Source organism: Bos taurus, chromosome 18 (genome assembly GCF_002263795.3).
Source record: "Bos taurus isolate L1 Dominette 01449 registration number 42190680 breed Hereford chromosome 18, ARS-UCD2.0, whole genome shotgun sequence".
In the NCBI taxonomy this organism is placed as follows: domain Eukaryota; kingdom Metazoa; phylum Chordata; class Mammalia; order Artiodactyla; family Bovidae; genus Bos; species Bos taurus.
The window spans coordinates 5037058-5050028 of NC_037345.1; the positions used below are offsets into that span (position 1 = coordinate 5037058).

General features: G+C 44.8%; 1 protein-coding gene and 1 non-coding gene across 3 annotated transcripts in view; one reads left to right on the plus strand and one right to left on the minus strand.

Moving 5' to 3' along the window:
* The window catches only part of VAT1L (vesicle amine transport 1 like), a 164953-nt gene that overhangs the window by 32188 nt on the left and 119794 nt on the right, over nucleotides 1-12971 (plus strand). For both annotated transcript variants that reach the window (XM_059876991.1, NM_001046624.2), the window contains exon 3: nucleotides 3764-3979. In XM_059876991.1, coding sequence (XP_059732974.1) covers nucleotides 3764-3979 — 216 coding nt within the window. The remainder of the gene's footprint in view (nucleotides 1-3763; nucleotides 3980-12971) is intronic.
* Nucleotides 2952-3107, minus strand: LOC112442427 (small nucleolar RNA SNORA15). The gene has a single exon (XR_003030521.1). It is a non-coding gene; the product is annotated as a small nucleolar RNA SNORA15 (small nucleolar RNA).

A 12971-nucleotide genomic window follows, 5' to 3' on the forward strand; every position in this document is an offset into this window, starting at 1 on the left:
CAGTCTGATGAAGTGGCCAGGGGAAACCTTAACATCCCCTTTATTCACTTTATAGCTATTAAAAAGATTTTTAAAAAGAAAAATGTTTTTTTAAAAAGATTAAAATGAATACAACTATGGATTTGGCCATGGGTTAACCAAGCGTACACCCCTCCTCTCTCTACTCGTGGCTCCCATTTCGCCATCACATCAGGCTCAGAAGTTAATTACAAAATGCAAAGGTTGGTGAGAAATAGCCTCTGTTTCTTCTAATCACTTATAAGTCATTATTTCAGACATTGAGAAAGGGCATTTTTGGATGAAAAATTTAAAGACAAAGGGTAGAGTTATCTGACAATAAGACAGAATTGGCTATGGGTTGGTGGCTTGGGGAGTAAGACAAGTCTACAAAGGGTTATTATATAATTCTGTTTTTGTACATGTACATAACTCCCAATAACAAAATTTTTAATCACTGAAAATATCCTATTTACCATTACCATGCAAATCAAATAGGATCTGGTCTATGAAAACTGAAAAACCTATGGGCAAATCAACTATACAAAATTGTGGTAGTTGAGAGCAAGAAAAGCCATTGGAAATCAGGCATAAGAGCTCTCATTAAACTTTAGTGCTTCCCCACGGAGAGACAAAGAGACCTCACACTTGAGAATCCATCATAACCAGAAACATGGGCAAGTTACTGTTTTTCAGCCCCATCACAACCCTGCAACGTAAAGATTATTATCCCCTTAGAGATGAAGTTCAGAAGGGTTTGGTAGTTTTCCATGCGGTCAGAATGAGAGCAAGTAGAAGGTGAACCTGAATTCAAACCACTAGAGAGTTTTGATTCTTCCTACAGTCCCACAATCTTTACCCCTCCTCCCCACCTGCAAATGCTGCATTGGATGGTTAATACAGGAAGAAAAATCCTGTAAAAGGCAATGCCAAAATCCCCTCGGAATCGATTTTGAGCCTGCTGCTTGGTCTCAGTGCCTCAGAGCCTCAGTATACTTTGAAAATATCAATATGCTCCAAATTCATTATGATGAATGTCTGGACCCCTCAACCAGCTCATCTGTCTTTTTGTCAGTGGTTTCCAGATAACACGGCAGAAAAACGTTCAGAGAGAAGTAATTGTGCTTTTTCTTTTCTTCTCTATGACTTTACATTTTCTGTCCCCAGGTAGGCAATATAACCAGAGGCAGCACCGTCTCTCCCTGAAAATGCTGCGTATAAGAAATACAATCTGTTCTTCATTCCTCCACGTGGTCCCAAAGGAAAAGAGCATACCGTTTGCTCTATCAATCCTGAGCACTGGATAAACAACCCATCATTTTAGGGATGGGTTGACCTTGGTTTATAGGGAGGAATCACTGTGCCTGTTTATATATATTTTCCCTTATGTATGATCTTTCTTTTGCTAGTTAGCCCTGGCTTGCTTATTGTCAGATTGATCCATCATCTCCTCCACCCCTCCTCCAGTCCTTTCAGCTGCACTAATAAAAGAAGCCACCTACGGGTTTCTAGTCAGGGCGTGATTGGGGAGAAAAACCAATACTAATATGCCCTCTATAAGTCTGACTTATGATTTTCAATCATGTTGGAGATAGAATTCCACACAGCAACACATGGAATAGCTAGCTGTCTTGGCTTGATCGATTACAAGGAAGCCTTGAAAAATTATTGCCGGGAGCACTGCAGAAAAGGAATCATTTGGGCTGCGTTGCCAAAAACTAATTTCTTTTCCCTAACAGAATCAAATAATGAGGTGAATTAGATATTTTTTAAAAAGTTTCCCACCTCTGGACTCTGAGATTAGGGTTTATCTGATGGCTGACCCCTCTTTTTGACATTTTGATAATGAAATGAGAGGCCTGGAGCAGACAACTCTGCTGGATGGCACGACCATTACTGTCAGGGTGGTCTGGGGTGGTATGACCATCACTGTCACGGTGGTTGAGATACTCTTTTCCCACACTCTGTTTACACCGCACGTCATCAGCTACTCTGTGGTGCTACGATAGAGCTTTAGGTTTGCATGACTCTGAAAAAGGAGGATGCCGGTATTAGACCTGAGCGATCCTCTGGTCCAAGCCATGATGTTCCTGACAGCATCCTTTGATTCTCAATGCTTCCAAGGATTGACCCTCACTGCCCATGAGACAGCCTCTCCCACCCATCAGTTTCCTCACTAGACAGCTCTTCCTCTGCTTCATGAAACTCAGTGGGTCACAGATTTAGCTTTCGATCATTAAAGTGTGAATTCCATGGGAGATCAGGAACCAGGCTTCTTAAGAGCTGGCACTGACTGTTCTTTGCTCAGTTTACATGCACCATGCCATGTAGGTTGCTTGCTTATTATTTTATTTAATCTCATAAGGAGCCGTTCCTAATATTAAACCCATGTAAGAGCCAAGGAAACTGGAACTTAAAGACCTTAGACTAATATTCCCAGACTTGGTGGGTTTCCCCTGTTGCACACTCTTATATAACTCAGTGTCTTCTTTGTAGCACTTAGGTGTAATGAATGAACTATTTGTATCTGGAGTCAGCCTCGCTATGTTCGCATCCAGGTCCAGCTGCTCTCTGGCTGCATGACTTTTGGGTCAGATCAGTGACGTGATCTTCTCTTTGCTTCAGTTTAAGTGTCTGCAAAAAACTCTCATCGTTCATCTGTAATATGGAGCTATAAAAAAAACCAGTCTCATGGGAGGCTTTTGTTGTAGTTTGTTGAACAGAGGTAAAAGAGAAAGGCTAAACTAGAAGAAAACAGTAGAATCAATTACTAAAAAAAAAAAAAGTAAACTAAAACACAGATATATGGAAGCCATTAGTTTACTGAGAAATCACTATGACAGTAACAATTTGAATATTGCATTGAAGAGTCACAGTACAAGCCTAACGTCATATAGCAGAATGGTTCCATTGAACTACCACTTGGCAACTCATAAGCTGTTCGTGATGGTTTACTTTGTATTTCCCTTGAATAATGATATGTTATGGGGGGGGGGGAAACTTAGCACATGATTATAACCACTTTAAAGGGAAGACCACTCTTTTCTTTTCTGCCTGGTGTCTGGCTATGTAAACCACTGATTAAAAAAAACCGCAGTCTTCAGCCCTGCCTCATCCGATCAGGAGGTAAACCACGTGACAGCCTTAGGACAACGCCTGCCGTATAATACGTGTGCTCCTCACACCCGCGGGCAGTCTCCTATTTCTCTCTGAGCCTGGTTGCTTTTATTCAATTCCCTGCACTCAGATTTACATGACTTTTCTGACGCACCACGTTTCACATCTAATGCCATCGGTAATCCGGTGCTAACCTTTGACGCAAATACTGCAGTGAACTAGCCTGGCAGGGAATCAATACGGGCTGGGAGAGAACCAAAGAGAGCAGACTGACTCCCAGCCCTGCCCCTTTGACCCTCCACGTCCTGAAACAGGGAGATTAGATGAGAGGTCGGATCGGTAATGTGACCTTCTGACGCTAACATTCCAAGGCGTGCAACGTGGTGCACGTCGATATTTATGCTCCGGAAGAGGGATACAGACCGGGGCTTCCATGGCCTCTGGGAAGCTTGCAGAGATTGGTTCAGAGCATCCACAAATGCCTCAAAAGGCAGGTGAGGTGAAGGTGTGCATATTTTAGGGTTTGAGATTTCTTTTTTTTCCCCCCTGGGAAGGACTCTACAGTTTTTGCTAGATCATTAAGTGTACTTGAGAAATCTCTCAAAAAGACTAAGAAACCTCCACTCACGCCGTGCTTCCCTCTCGCCAGATCGGGGACCGCGTCATGGCATTTGTCAATTACAGCGCCTGGGCAGAGGTAGTGTGCACACCTGTGGAATTTGTCTACAAGATCCCCGAGGACATGAGCTTCTCTGAGGCCGCTGCCTTCCCCATGAACTTCGTCACCGCCTACATGATGCTCTTCGAAGTCGCCAACCTCCGAGAAGGGATGTCTGTGCTCATACACTCGGCTGGCGGCGGCGTGGTGAGTGGGCTGCTGTGCGTCCTCCTCCCCGAGGTCAGGGTGGAGAGAGTGGAGTGACACGCGGTTGATGATGTTTCTTTGTGAGCTGTGTCCATTCGTAGAGATGATCACTGTGGTTCTCCTGAATCTCACGTGCGTGGCAGAGTTCATAAGGACGAATGTGTTGGGGTTAATGTGAGCCTCAGAGATGGTTTCTCTGGAGTTTGGAAAGATCTCTTAGATGGTGTGTCTCAGTGGTGGATTCTGTAGAGAAGCACTCACTCTCAGCCTTGGCATCCCAGTGAACCTTCATGTCAATCACTGTGAGATGCTCCGTAGGTCATGTACTACTAACATTATCTGAAATGCCAAAATGGCGGAGGCTTTACTCTTTTCAGTAAGTTGCCACAAATTCGTGATACTTCCCAGAGTAATGGTGTCCTTGTTCATTTGTGTTCTGATATATTTTCTTGAGTGGCAGGGAGGCAGATGGAGATTGTACTAGCACAGTGGGAATGGCACTTTAACCTAAGTCTACCCATGAGAGCGGTTGCTTGTAGGAATGTCACCTGTAAGGCATGTTTTGACAAGGGAAGAAATAAAGGAAATTAAAATTGCTGCCCTGGAGCTCAGGAATGGCAGAGATTTCTTTCATGGTTTGGATGGATCTCAGTACCAGTCACATCATATGTACTGCCAACCTGCCCCAGGGCAAGCACTGTGTTCCCCTAGGTGTCTTGGGGTTGGAGGAGAACTCCAACCTTTGAGAATGAGAGGTACTTGTGCTCAGTCACTAGTCATGTCTTGACTGGAAAATTCCATGGACAGAGAGTGAGATGTTACTCACTAATTCAGTGACTGTGCATTGAATACATACTACGTCTTGGGCTCTATGGGGATAGAGATTAAAAAGAGAGGGTCTGGATACACTGTCCAGTAGGGCGTGAGAGGTTCTTGGGGTTGAGGATTCTGTTGTTTTATGAACTCAGAGATGAACTCTTAGGTTGCGTATATCTTAAAGATTTTTTTCATTGGTGGTTCTACTAAGGTTGTTTTTTTTTGTTTTTAATCTTGGCTTTCTACAACTACCAAAACCTTATATACTGTACAACTCATTTCTGGTTTTCCTTTCCAAGAAGACAAGGAATGCCTTTAAGAAGAATATCTTCAATCACTTTAGCAAATTGGCCAATGTCTTTTGACCATGAGTAAAGATACAATAAAAGTTAAATATCCCCCAGAAAAGAAATGGATTTCAGTGCCAGTGAATCTGTTAACAGCAAGCAAGCCATTTAGAACGCTGGTATTTATGAGCTCGGTGTGCTCGGCACGTAACGTGTGAGACCTGTTTTCCTTTTATCAGCCTCAGTGCCAGGCTTTACAGTGGAGCTGGATTCAGTTCTGCTGAGAGTCTGTGTCGAAACATCGGCATTGACGTTGTTTGGTTATATGTTTTGATTTTTTGTTTTTCATTTGAGTTTGTTCTTCTTGGAACCAAGAGAAATGTATCAGGGACCTGGGTCTCACAAAAGAGAAAAAAACGTCTTGGGAAATAACAGAAGTTCTTACCATGCCTTATTCTGGGCTCACAGACACGAAAGGACTAAACTCTGAACTAAACTAAAGGACAGTAAGAAAAAAAATGTGAAACAGGAAGGAACTGGGGGAAGGGGACAACGAGGGTAGATAACTAATGGGGCATATAATGCAGGCTTTGATGTCTTATAGCTTTGCTGAAGCTTCTTGGCTTCCTAAGAGTGGGTTGTGCAAAGGGAGAAAAATGATCAGCCATGTGCACTTGCGTTCACTTGATGGAGATAAACCAGTCACCAGGAAAACCATAACCAGTACTGGGGTGTTTGTTAGTTACTTTGCTTTTGGCCAGGCCATGCAGGCTGTGGGATCTCAGTTCCTCCACCAGGTATCAAACCCATGCTCCTGCAGTGAAAGCCCAGAGTCTTAACCACCGAGCCACCAGGGAAATCCCAGTGCTGATTTTAAGGCCAGGGATAATTATCTGTCGTTTCTCATAAGAAATGTATGCTGACATGTAATGAACATCCACTCACAGAACAGTTACCATAAATGCAACTTCTCCTGTGATGCTGCTTCTTATGGTGTGCTTGTTTCATAATCTAATAGCACTAAGTAAAGCAAAGTTTAGTGAAAGTGAATAGCCTGGGGCCAAAAGGATGTGGTCTGGCTAAACCCAAGGACACTTGAAGGGTGGGGTTGGACTTCCAGCTCTCAGGTGCTTCGGTCTCTAAGTAGCATTTTTCCCAATCAAGATTTGATGGGTGGTATGTGGCATGGGGGCTTCCCGGGTAGCACCAATGATAAAGAACCTGCCTGCCCATGCAGGAGACAAAAGACACGGGTTCGATCCCTAGGTTGGGAAGATGCCCTAGAGAAGGGCATGGCAACTCACTCCAGGGTTCTTGCCTGGAGAATCTCATGGACAGAGGAGCTTGATGGGCTACGGTCCATAGGGTCACAAAGAATCAAACATAACTGAAATGACTTAGCATGCACAAATACGCATGCAGCATGGAGTTCAAGGTTACCGTGAGAGGAAAGTCTTTTTGCCAAGCACGTATCCACATATGTGAACACTCAAGTGAGATGGGGTGGACTTGACACAGTCTTAAAAAAACCAACAGGTTCTGAAGGGAGCCCAGACCATGTCACCACCCCATGGTGGAAAGACCAGCGGGCCACCTCCAGGGCAGACCTAGATTCCTCCTGAGAAGACAGCCAGCCACTGCCCTCATGATGGGGGGGTGGGCTCCCTGGGGAGTACTTTTCATGTGCTATCTGTGATGCTCTGGAAAGGTACAGGGTGTTGCCCATCACCATTGGATAAATTTGGCTCAGCTGCAGTGGGCAGCAGGAGACATGAGACATGGGTTCAACCCCTGGGTTGGGAAGATCCTCTAGAAGAGGAAATGGCAACCCACTCCAGTGTTCTTCCCTGGAGAATCCCATGGACAGAGGAGCCTGGTGGGCTATGGTCCATAGGGTCACGAAGAGTCAGACGTGACTGAAGCGACTTGGTGCACAGCACAGCTGTGGTAGGCAGGGTGATTCTCTCTTTCTCTCTCCATCCCTGACTCCCCCCACCCCACCCCAGACATCCACGTCCTAATCCCTTATACAGCAAAAGGGATTGTGCAGATGGGATTAAGGAAAGGACCTTGAGGTGGAGAGACCCTTCTGAATTATCCAGGTGGGTCTGATAAAAAGAGTCAGAAGGAGATTCAGAGATGTTACACTGCTGGCCTCAAGGATGGAGGAAGAGACCATAAGCCAAGGGCTGTGGGCAGTCCCTCGATGCTGAAAGAGACAGAGAAAGGGACTCCCCTGGAGCTTCCAAAAGGAACACAACCCTGCTAAAAACCTTGATTTTAGCCTCAGGCAACCCATTTTGGATTTCTGATCTCCAGAACTGCAATATAAAACCTCTGTATATAATGTAATATATATCCTATTACAATATAAAACTCTGGCAGAATAAATTGGTTTTATTTGTTTTTAGCCATGGAACTAGATGGTAATTTTTTGTAGCATCAATAGGAAATGAATTCATAGAGCTACTTTCTCTGGGTTGTTTCCCTTTTCATGGTGAAAAGCCAGTAATAAATTGCAAAACTAGGATTCACACCCTCCTCTGGCTGATTAGAACACACTTCTCTTTCCACTCAACAGCTCCATCATTCATTCCTTCATTTATTCATTCATTCAACACATATTTGTTCATCTTCTACTTTAGTGCCAGCTATAGACATTTCTAAGAGCCAAAAAGGCTGTGGCCTGGGTATATGTTTCCTAACTTGATGATGATGAGATGACAAATCAGATTCAACCTAATTAGGATAAAGTTTGCTTAACTGAGTTTATATAAAGTGTGCAGTCCTCATGGTACCAAGACTTCTTCTGTCTGACTTTATCAGAGGCTGTGGAGCAGAATTTGCAGACAGGAAGTGAGAAATGCCAACCTAAATGTGATTTGGAAAGAAACTTTAATATCGTATAGGGAAATAATTCAATCCAGAGCCAGTCACTTTCTCATCTAAATTGCCCAAGTCTCCACTGCTCTATCCGATCTCTGAAGATGCTGTTGATTTCCTCTGACAGTAGCAGAGTCAGATGGTCTGAGAAGATAACACACCTAATCAAATCTCTGTGTGTACTCAGTCACTCAGTCGTGTCCAATTCTTTGCAGCCCCTTGGACTCTAGCCCGCCAGGCTCCTCTGTCCATGGAATTTTTCAGACAAGAATACTGGAGTGGGTTGCCCACTTCCTACTCCAGGGGATCTTCCCAACTCAGGGACTGAACCACTGTCTCTTGCATCTCCTGTGTTGGATTCTTTACCAGTAGTGCCACCTGGGAAGCCCCAATCAAGTCTTTGTCAGTCGCTCAGTCATGTCCGACTCTTTGTGACCCCATGGACTGTAGCCCGCCAGGCTTCTCTGTCCATGGGATTTCCCAGGCAAGATACTGGAGCGGGTTGCCATCTCCTTCTCCAGGGGATCTTCCTAATTCAGGGATCAAACCTGTGTTTCCTGCATCGGCAGGTGTATTCTTTACCACTGATTTGTTACTGCGACATCATAAATGCAGTAAACACTTGTGAACCAAAACGCTGTTGCAAGCCATTTTTTATGGCCTAGAAAACGTATATGCTGAGCTAAGGAGAGTCCCATCCTTGATTTAATCTCAGAAAAAAAAATCACTCCTAGGGATCTTGTAAATTTCAGCCTAGTAAGCTGTCTTTGGCGGTCTTGCTCATGCCATCCCACATTCTGAATATTGTTCCAGGTTTCCTCTCTGCATCTGGTGTGCATTATTAGTTGAATGAGGCCCCCTCTTCAAGGCCCTGTGGCCGTTTCACCCATATCCCCCTCCATCATCCCATGGTCCGGCCATGCTTAGTCTGTACTCGTCAGCACGCAACTAGAGGGTGCATGCATGAGATCTCAGAGCCAGAAGGAGACAAAGACATCCAGTTGTGTCCCACACCAGTTGTGTACCAGGGTCACTGTAAACAGAATTCATGTAGCCCTCGTAACAACCATCCCCAAGAGAGAGTACGTAGCAGGGAAGACTTCAGACCATGAGTTCTAGAGCTGGGCTCCCTGAGCTTAGTCCCAGCTCCATCTTCCAACCCCTTGGAGAGTCGACTTTCTCATTTGTAAAGCGGGGTAACATTATGGCCAGCCTCAGGCGGTACCTCTGAACTTGAAGCAGTATACTTGCACATGATAAACACCCAGTAAAAATGAGCTATTGTCATTTCCCAGATCCAGAGTTTCAGAGTTGTTTCCAAGCCCATAATCGTTCATTAGATGGAAGGATCAAATTTGAACTCGGAATTCCAGGGCCAGGAACTCCCCCATCCATCGCTCTTGAGATTGCCCCACAGAGCCGGCCTCAAAACTGTCTGCACCGCCCCTGTCTTCTGTCTACCCCCTACCCTATGCCCTGGATAAGAGGGTCTACACCATAGCAAGACCCCCGAATCCCCAGGAGCCTACAATTCTTGGAAACGGAATCTCTGAAAATTTTAAGAGGATAAAGTGCCTCTGTCATATCCTTAAATATCCATGTCATATCCATGAATAATAGAAGAGATGATGATTAACTGCATCTCAGCCATCAGCAGGAAGGGCTGTGGCCTGGGGACCCCCTGGGATGCATAAGACCCTCATTCTGTAACCGCTGACCCCGAGAAACAGGCCCTCACCCTCCTAAATGTCAAAGATGCTGCAGAGATGTGTCGTGGCACCAGGCCCCACCTCCCTGCTTCTGGAAACCTCTGATGCTGGCTGCCACTGCCTGACTTTCACAAGTCAGCAATATACCTTAGGTTAAGAAAAACATATCTAAAAACATTTCTTCCAAGCTGGGTCTATGTCTGGATAAGCCTCACTTGATCTTTATTTTTAGTTGCTTTTAACTTTTTTACAGTAAGTCATGAGTGAGCCAAAGAAACTATCTTTATTATAAACATTATAAAGGTTAAATTTGGCCTCTGAGACAGAGGCTTTGTTTATTCAATATTCGTTGAACATATATATCACATCATGAGGGAATAAGAGCTGAAATAGAGTCCAGTAATTTCCATACAGTGGCTGTGAGGTAGATACTGTTTCATCCCCGTTATAACAGAGGAAATTAAGACACAGAGAGGTTGAGTTACCTCTTTCAGGTCACCCAGCCATAAAGAGGATGGGCTTGCATGTGTACTTGGGTCTCTTTGAATATAGAGCTCATGTTTTTTAAGTACTGGGAGGCCATGTGCAGAGAAACCCAGCTTCTGCTTAGAATGAAGTGGAATGGATTCCTCTCTCTGGGTTTTGTCGGTGAGCTTTCCCCCCACCCCAGGAGCTGAGGACAGCCTGGGGGGTTACTCAGGAGAGTTGAGCTATCTTCAGGAGGAGGAGGGGGCCATCCGTTGATACAACCAGCCTTCCAAGAGGCAGGCGGATTTAGTGCTGGAGCATCTCCTCTTGTTAATTTCCCAGCTGGAAATAAGCTGTAGGTTGCCGTGTCCCTGAAGGCAGGGATGGTGTGAAGTCCTCAACACTATGTCCTGAGCACACAGCCCAGTGCCCAGTATACTGGGGTTACTTGCTGAGTATTTGCAGAGGGAATGAAGGAAGAAAGGGGCAGAAGGAATGAAGGGGGAAAAGGCAGCATTTATGTTAGTTATAGAGACAGTACAGAACTTCAAGTGCTCAGATTCCAAAGTTTGAGCTGGTTTTCATCCTAGCTTCTCTGTTTTCCAGGTGAGAGACCTTGAATAAGTGCTTTAACTCCCTTGGATCTTACTTCTTCATCTGTAAGAATGGATATAATATCGATCTCAGTTTTTGTACAGCATTTTAAAAGAGGTTTATGGAGTGGGCTTTGCAAGCTAACCGGCATACAGGAAAGTCCAGTGTCAGCTGCTATTATTACTATTATCATCATGTTATTATTATCACTCTCTGGTTAGAAAATATTACTCAGTGCCACTGTGGCACTTAAACAGCCAGAAGCAAGAGAGCAACAAATCATACAGTCAGCGGGCGGCTGGTTGTTGGAACCTGGAGCAAGGGGCAGGTAAAGCCGATCTCAGCATCCTTCGTTCATCCTCCCAGACAGGTGTCTGCACAATGATCTCATGAATTAGCGGGGCTGTCACACAAGCCCCTTTTCAAGCATCACTTTCCTCAAACACATAAGACATAATTAGACATGAAGAAAAATGTACCTCCGTAGTTCCAGCCCCTGGACATGTGCTGAGAACTCCAAACAGACAGACTAGTCTTGCTGAGTTTATATAACCCCAGGGACCCATCCACTTCCCAGCAACACACTTGAAAGGCCACACTTGCTTTTCAGAATATTATTGCCCATATTAAGATGAAAAAAAAAAAAAAAACTGTTCAGCTGGGAAAGTGTGCAGTATACAGCAAGAAGCAGCCTCGCCTGTTCTCATGGGCACCCACCAGGCTGTCAACCGTTGTCCCCGCCCTCTACCCATCCCCGGCTGGCCACTGGTCCCTCTGACAGTGTCCATCCTGTGGCTCACTCTATGAGAAACTCCAGAGAATCCCCCACGTAGTCCCTGTTCAAACCGCGCTTGGGCTCCTCAACCGTTTGACTGGATAGAGAGATGAACTCTCAGCCTCACCTTTGCTCACACAAGCCCGAGTCCTTCTCGCACCCCGCTCCCCATTGTTCCCACCCTCCACCCCACACTTGCTCGTAATCCCCTGCCCTCCCCACCGCCAGCCCCTGCCTCTCTCATCTCTCTGTGCCTGGCTCTGCCTCTGTCTGCATCTGTCTTTCTCTGCATCTCTATCTCTTGCTTTTTTTTTCTCTGTATCTTTCTGTCTCTGTTCTTCCCTCTCCATTTCTTTCTCTCCTTCCTTGCTTTTATCTTTTTCTCGTTCCTTCTTTTTTCTTCTTTGCTTTGTCTTTTTCTCTCTCCCCTTCCTTCCATCTTTCCTCCCTTCTCTCTCTTTCCCTTTTCCTCCCTCCCTCCCTCTCTCTTTCTTTCTTCATCTATCTAGTACAAGCCCTGAGGATAGGTAACTGTGTCAGTCTCTGGGTGTTATAAAGTGAGCAACATTAACCCAATGCCTCTGTCCTGAAGCCTGCAGTCTCATGGATATAATACATCTTTACCAATCATCAATGGCAGTGGTGATAGGCACTAAGCAGGGAGTAAATGGTGTTGTGACTATAGAATACAAGGTCTAAGCACCTAGTCTAGGGGATCAGAGATGACTGTACTTAGGAACCAAACTTAGGACTGCTATTTAAGGATGACAAGGAGCTGGGGAGGTGTAAACAGTGAAGGGAAGAGGTTAGGAGGTTACAAGAATAATCAACAATGTGGAATCTGCATATGTTCCGGAAACTGACCAGAATGTGGCAAGAGAGGAGAAGAGAGAAAGAAGGGACAGTGAGTGAGTGGCAGGTGAATGACCACATGGCAGCATGACGACCATTTTTTTAAAAATTTTTTTTAATTTTTAAACTTTACATAATTGTATTAGTTTTGCCAAATATCAAAATGAATCCGCCACAGGTGTACATGTGTTCCCCATCCTGAACCCTCCTCCCTCCTCCCTCCCCATAACATCCCTCTGGGTCTTCCCAGTGCACTAGCCCCAAGCATCCAGTATCGTGCATCGAACCTGGACTGGCAACTCGTTTCTTACATGATATTTTACATGTTTCAATGTCATTCTCCCATATCTTCCCACCCTCTCCCTCTCCCACAGAGTCCATAAGACTGTTCTATACATCAGTGTCTCTTTTGCTGTCTCGTACACCCGGTTACTGTTACCATCTTTCTAAATTCCATATATATGCGTTAGTATACTGTATTGATGTTTTTCCTTCTGGCTTACTTCACTCTGTATAATAGGCTCCAGTTTCATCCACCTCATTAGAACTGATTCAAATGTATTCTTTTTAATGGCTGAGTAATACTCCATTGTGTATATGTACCACTG